This window comes from Camelina sativa, chromosome 16 (genome assembly GCF_000633955.1).
Source record: "Camelina sativa cultivar DH55 chromosome 16, Cs, whole genome shotgun sequence".
Classification (NCBI taxonomy): domain Eukaryota; kingdom Viridiplantae; phylum Streptophyta; class Magnoliopsida; order Brassicales; family Brassicaceae; genus Camelina; species Camelina sativa.
The window spans coordinates 10023445-10029777 of NC_025700.1; the positions used below are offsets into that span (position 1 = coordinate 10023445).

Here is a 6333-nt window from a genome sequence, read left to right on the forward strand (position 1 = left end):
AGAAAGAAAAAGTATAATAGATCCGTGCGATGCTGGAGGAGGATTAGCTCTGAAACTTGCAGAAAATTAAGGGTTGATGGAGAGAGAAGAGAAGAGGGTAACACACTCATTTAATTAACCTTTTTTTTTCTTCAGTCAAAAAGTCAAAACTATAACTAGTAAAATGTTGAAAAATTGTAAATAACTTTCCTAAAAATTGTAGTATTGTACTTATGACTTAGTAATTAACATTATTAGTGTGAGCTACTACTAATTAACGTTTTGGCACGTTGAGTAAGAAGTACACATCAGAAACTTCTAACATTTGCAATTTAAAATTTCCAGTGGCTTAGTCTTGTTCCCAATCAATCATTCGAGTTTCATTATATATATAATGGGAATGTATTGTTCTGCTTCCAGTCCAAATAATTTCGACTATTAGGCTTGTTCGTTTGGCTGCCGCAGGTACCTGCGGCTGCGGCAGACGCAGGTATAGTTGTTCGTTTGTTTGCCGCAGGTACCTGCGTTATGACGCTGCGGCAACTGCGTTTAACATTTTTAAACGTTGTTTCGATTCAGCGGTTAAAAACGTAAACGCAGTCGTTGCCGCTGCCGCAGCCGCAACCGCCTGCGTCAACCAAACGAACAAGCCCAATGGCTCTCTCCTTTGCGTTTTGCCCCTCTTTTCAGATTTTATTTCCTAATTATTCCCAACGATTGTGTATTTGTTTTGTTTGTTGATTAATAAATTTTAAATATTGAACTAAAGAGATATGTACAAGTGTCCAGAGCAAAGCAGATCGAAGTACTATGCGGTATAAAAGAATTTCCGATTTACCAAATACAAGACTCATTTTAAGACAATTCATACAAATTAAAAAAAATGATACATTAAATTCAATGATCGCTAGCTTTGGGTTAAAAATAAATGGAAAAACGATATGTATCCCCTTGAAAGTTTCATATAGCACCACAATTCCACAAAATTCAAACCTGGATCCGGGTCCATACAAACAAGAAGTTTTAGTACAGTATCCCCCTCGTATAAAAGTTCCAAACCACAACTCCACAAAATTCAAACCTGGATCTGGGTCCACACAAACAAGAAGTTTTAGTACAGTATCCCCTCGTATAAAAGTTCCAAACTTCAGAAAACACAAACGTTGGATTTATTGGTTTATGACTTAAACCGATACTAAACCACCAATACTAAACCAAATTAAAAACCTGAACAATCTCCTCCTCCTTCTTCTTCATCTCCCGATCACGAAACCATGAGATACAGAAGAATTGAAAGCTCAATGCTACCACGAAACAAAATACGATAAATATCAAAACTTTGAAAAAGAGCAGACTTTGTATTTTGTGTATTTCTGATTCCAGATCCCACTTCAACTAATTAAGTAGTCAAAATTAAGCTCGATCGGGTGAAAATAATAAAAATCATCTTCGTCCAAGAACAACGAACATCTTTGTTCTATCTCTCTCTCTCCGTGTTCGGTTATATATATTTATAGATGTGAATATCTTAGATTCATTCAACAGATAAGTTCTCTATCCCTCTCTCGTTGAATCTCTCTTTTTTTAAAAAATCTGGTTTATTGAGTTTTGTGTGTTAGTAATTTCTTAAGAACATTTTTTTTATTCATCTTACTATTTCTGGGTTTATAAAGCTGAAATTTCTGGGTTCATCTTTTTATTCATCTTTCTATTTTTGGGTTAAAAGCTGAAATATCTAGGTTCAGATTTGTTTATCTCTGGTATTTAAAATAATCCAATCCTTCTTGTTTCGCCCTCTGTGTTTTAAAGTATGTTCAGATTTTTAAGAAGGAGGTGTTGGTTTCGTGATCGGTAGATGTTGCTTTCGTTTCTGTATATGTTGGGATCAGGACAAGAAGAAGGAGGAGAAGGAGGTGGTTCAGATTTTAATTTGGTTTAGTGTTGATTTTAATTGATCAGGTTTTTAATTTGGTTTAGTGTTGGTGGTCTAGTATCGGTTTAAGTCATAAACCAATAAATCCAACGTTTGTGTGTTCTGAAGTTTCAAACTTTTATACGAGGGGATACTGTACTAAAACTTCTGGTTTGTGTGGACGGATGTTTGAATTCCGTGGAGTTGTGGTGCTATATGAAACTTTCTAGGGGTAGACAGATCGTTTTTCCAAAATAAATTTCAAAATTTATATCTCACAAAAATCACATCAGAAATGTACAATGACATTTTTTATGAAACAATAATAAAATAAAATTTTAAAAGGACATTCTTTGTGAAACAAAGGGCTTTGCTCTTATGCATTGAATAGTAGTTGATTATTTTTAATAAGATTCAGCACTTAAAAGACTTGCCACATGTATTCACATTAGAAATGAAATTTATGATGTAAAAAAATTGTACTGCGATATGGATTAATTTGGTGCATTTTAGGTTTGATGGACATCTTTCCATAACAACCTATGTTACATATGCACAAGCACAACTAATATATTCCGTATAAAGTCTTATCTCACATTAAAAATAAAATCCGTATCAATAATGAGACTTTAATCATGTATCTTGACCATTTTGTTATTCATTTCTGATTGTTAAACTAGTACACAGTTGAAAATCACAATTTAACCACACGAACCGCTGGCTCTGCCGACACTATGTTTCCCAAAAAAGAAAATACTCCTTGGACAAAACAAAAACTACACTTGCTTAGATAACATCAAGTCGGAAGAAACAAAACATACTAACACAATGAAATTATATATAGATGTCTCTCAGCTCAACCATTAATCTAGTTATAATAATTTAAGTTGGGATATATCGGATCCATACAACAACCTTAATATACATTTCACATTAACTGTCAAACAGATAAGAAAATATCAAACGAAAATAGAACCAGCTGATTTAGCAATCAAATTTAGAACAATCAAATCTTAGATAATATTAGACAACGCCACAAATAACGAGAAACTTTAAACTTGTTCCTTCACTCTAAAACCTGTTCTCCTTGCAGTCGCTTCTCAGTCTTTTTCTTGTTTTCTCATTCATCAAGTTAGTCAAAACGAAACTACAACTACGCGGCGCTTCACTCCACAACCCCAGCCCCATTCTCATCTGTCTCTCCATCATAGCTACTTTTGCTCTTTCCCACAAACTTTCCATGCACTTCTTCAGACTTTGGTGTTTCCTTTGTGGACTTTCTTATATGGTCTTTGCTACTGCTATTTGGTGTCCTCGGGATATTGTTTGCTTTGGGTTCTTCCTTGTAAACGCCTACACTGTGACGATGTCGAGCACAATGCTTCCCCTTCACCTCCTGATATGATGAGTTAAGTGTGTCGCTGCAGCTCTTTCTGCGGTTAAGGTTTGGTGACTTGGGCCGAGTCAAAGGAAACTGCAAATCAAAAACAATCATAGAAAGTTGAAATCTCCGTTTTTCTTTTATATTGTGCGTATTGCAAAAATGAAGAGGATGACACGAAGTGATGGCCAGGAATCATGCTCATTTATTTACACCCATAGAGCTTAATAACCAAAATCCAACATCTGAATATGGATATTCTTTTAGCTAATGTTACTATGCATTATGTGTGTTCATGATTATAATAAGGAAATTAATGTGGCTGTAAAGTGAAACTAAATGTTGGTGAGGAGGATAACACCATCTTACCCGATCACAAGAAAAGGAAACTGAATGTTCATGCTTGGACAATCAATAAAATGATATAAAGCGGAGGCGAGGAAAAAGAAAGTGAAGGCAGTGCGGTTTTGCTCCATACCTTTTTCAATGGCTGTTTCGGTGGAGGACCCTCTTGGTAGAAACTTGGTACAGGATTAGCTTTGTAAGCCATGTTCTTCCTGAGTTGCTTAGTGACTGCTTCTTGCTCTTCCTAAATAAAATACATATATTCAATTATTCTTGAGATTGCTCAAGAATGGAAGATATACATTATATTGAATCTACCGTGTAGGATTATTCGTTTCACGAATTGTTATTCATAATGAAAATGCAGAACATTGTCTCTTGTCATATAACTAACATGAAAACTATCTAAACAAGATTCCTACGTTATCTACTGACCAATGCACGTGTATGCTTGAGGATATTAATAACGATTACCTTGAGCCTTTTCTCGTTCTCTCTTTTCTCTGTCTCAAGTGCTTTCTGTTTCTCCTCTAATTTCTGGTAAAACTGAAACCATAATATGCTGACAATTTAGCAGAGTAACACAAACATAAAAAAGGAAACAATACGTGTGAAATCTCTAAGCTTCCTAAAAAAAACTTTTCCTTATTGTTACAAATGAAATTTACCTCTCTCCGTCTCTCCAGCCTCGCTGTGCTAGTAAATGTTGGAGCAACTCCAACTGTTATCTTGGGTTTAAAACTTCTTATGGATGTAGCAGATCTATATATGGCTAAGGATCATAAAATTCTTGTACTGGTTAGATGTTAATAATAACAAAAGTTTCCTTTTTCGTTAAACTTCATATAAAGGATACGAGGAAGCAACAGAAAAACTATCTTCATCATCATGATGGCGCTTCTTGTGATCTGTTGTCTTCCTAGCTGGTAGAGGAGAATTTAGCTGAACATATATATAAAGAACAAGGAGGAAAATTACATAAGATTCAGTTCTTAGACACTTCACAATACAAAAAAAAGAAAACAAACAACTTATACAGCACCTTTCGCGGTTGTTTTACCTGCGAAACTCTCGATGCTGAAGAAGAGTTGTGGCTAGCACCATTGCCTAAGGAATGATTATCGAATCCTGCTCTTCTAGGCTTTTCAGCCGACAGAGAAAACGGCTTTGGAACAGTCGTTTTCGTGGTAGCACGAGTTTTAGCTGAAGATGAGCTTAGTTTCTTCTTATGGTCATCATCAGGTGTCCTAGTCATCCCTCCTTGCCTAGAATGAACATCATCATCATCTGCAACCAGGTTCTGCTCTGTGCATTCCTTCACCTCCGCAGGTTCCATTGTCGTCGACGGGCTTGGGACTTTATTATCATCAGAAGATCCGGTTGAGCTAGCTGTCAAACTATTTGTCTTATCCATGTATTTGTCTACAGGTTCTCTCCCCATTACACACTACACCAACAACAAAATTTGTATACATACATAAATGCTCAGTTCCTTCTATATATATATATATACCCACCAAAAAAATTCGTCTTTAATTGCAGATTTTAAAAAACTATCATGAAACATCCAAAAGGAAGAATCTACCGAAACAATCTATGAATAAATGTTGCATTTAAGACATCAACTACGGATATAAAATTGAATTCATCAGAATCAACAAAACAAGAACAAGAACAAAGATATGTCTGAAAGAGAAACAGGCGAAACCTAATTTATTTCAATCGACCAAAGCACAGATCGAAAAATAGGACAACGTTGTACAGATCGAACCACATTTGTCTGAGATTTCGTGAAAATAAAAGAGATAGGAATTTCGAATTTTCTTACGATTTCTAGCTCCGGTTCTTCCTCAAATACATTCTCTCTCTCTCTCTGTCTTCCGCTCAGGGCAAAATGCAAAAATCCCCTTTTTCACTTCTATCTCTCCCGAGAGATTTATTTTTGTTTTTCCTTTTTTTGTTTTTTTGGGTCAACAGCGATTTACTTTACTGACGTTATACAAATACGTTACTTTTTTTTCGACGAATAGAATGTCAAATTTATTTGCCTTTTTATTGGGCGTGTCGCTTTATTTAACTTCTTTTGACTTTTTTTCGATAAGTTGAAGAAGAGAAGGGAGAGTTGATTTCTAAATCCATATGAAATTGTAAAATTCTAAAAATCAAAGAACGTGAATTTTGAAATAATATGTTTTATCTTTGGATTTGAATCCTTTTATTTCACACTTACACATCCATTCAAATCCATTAAAAACATAATGTGGATTTTGAAATCCAAAACCAAATCATTAAATGAATAACATACGATTTTAATAAGTATTTGTAAATCATAGAAGTAATAACACATGATTTTGATAAGTATTTTAAAATCTATGATTGAATAACACATGATTATTGTTTGGATTTCCAAATCCATTAAAATCATAGAACCAATAACCCTTTCTAAACATTGTGAAAATAATATGAAATCACTAATAGTTATCCACAACTCTTTAGTTTAGAGTTTTTAATTCTTAAGCTATGCGGATAAGACCGGTATATATTTGAAGATTGACATTTTAAGCTAATTAACTTAATATATATATTTTTAAGTTTTTTAACTATACATGCAAAAAATTTATATAATAATCTATTTAACATTATAATTAAATTGATATGGTTTCTTAATTCTTCAATTGTGTAATTTGTAAAATTGTTCAATTTTTATCTATTCATA

The 6333-nt window shown here is 34.0% G+C and overlaps 1 protein-coding gene across 1 annotated transcript; it reads right to left on the minus strand.

Moving 5' to 3' along the window:
* Positions 2737-5606, minus strand: LOC104750268 (protein WVD2-like 2). The gene is made up of 7 exons (XM_010472040.2): positions 5446-5606; positions 4678-5064; positions 4474-4559; positions 4286-4379; positions 4092-4163; positions 3751-3861; positions 2737-3365 (listed from the first exon to the last, which is right to left on the minus strand). The coding sequence occupies exons 2-7, from the start codon at positions 5056-5058 to the stop codon at positions 3057-3059; spliced, it is 1053 nt and encodes a 350-aa protein (XP_010470342.1). The 5' UTR covers positions 5059-5064; positions 5446-5606; the 3' UTR covers positions 2737-3056.

What these genes read in the sequence shown, in the direction of transcription:
- LOC104750268 (XM_010472040.2), bottom strand. Translation starts at nt 5,058, where the DNA reads ATGGGGAGAGAACCTGTAGACAAATACATGGATAAGACAAATAGTTTG. An exon ending in CAGCATCGAGAGTTTCGCAG is followed by an intron (nt 4,560 to 4,677) that starts GTAAAACAACCG and finishes ATATATGTTCAG; the next exon opens with CTAAATTCTCCTCTACCAGC. An exon ending in AGAACGAGAAAAGGCTCAAG is followed by an intron (nt 3,862 to 4,091) that starts GTAATCGTTATT and finishes TATTTTATTTAG; the next exon opens with GAAGAGCAAGAAGCAGTCAC.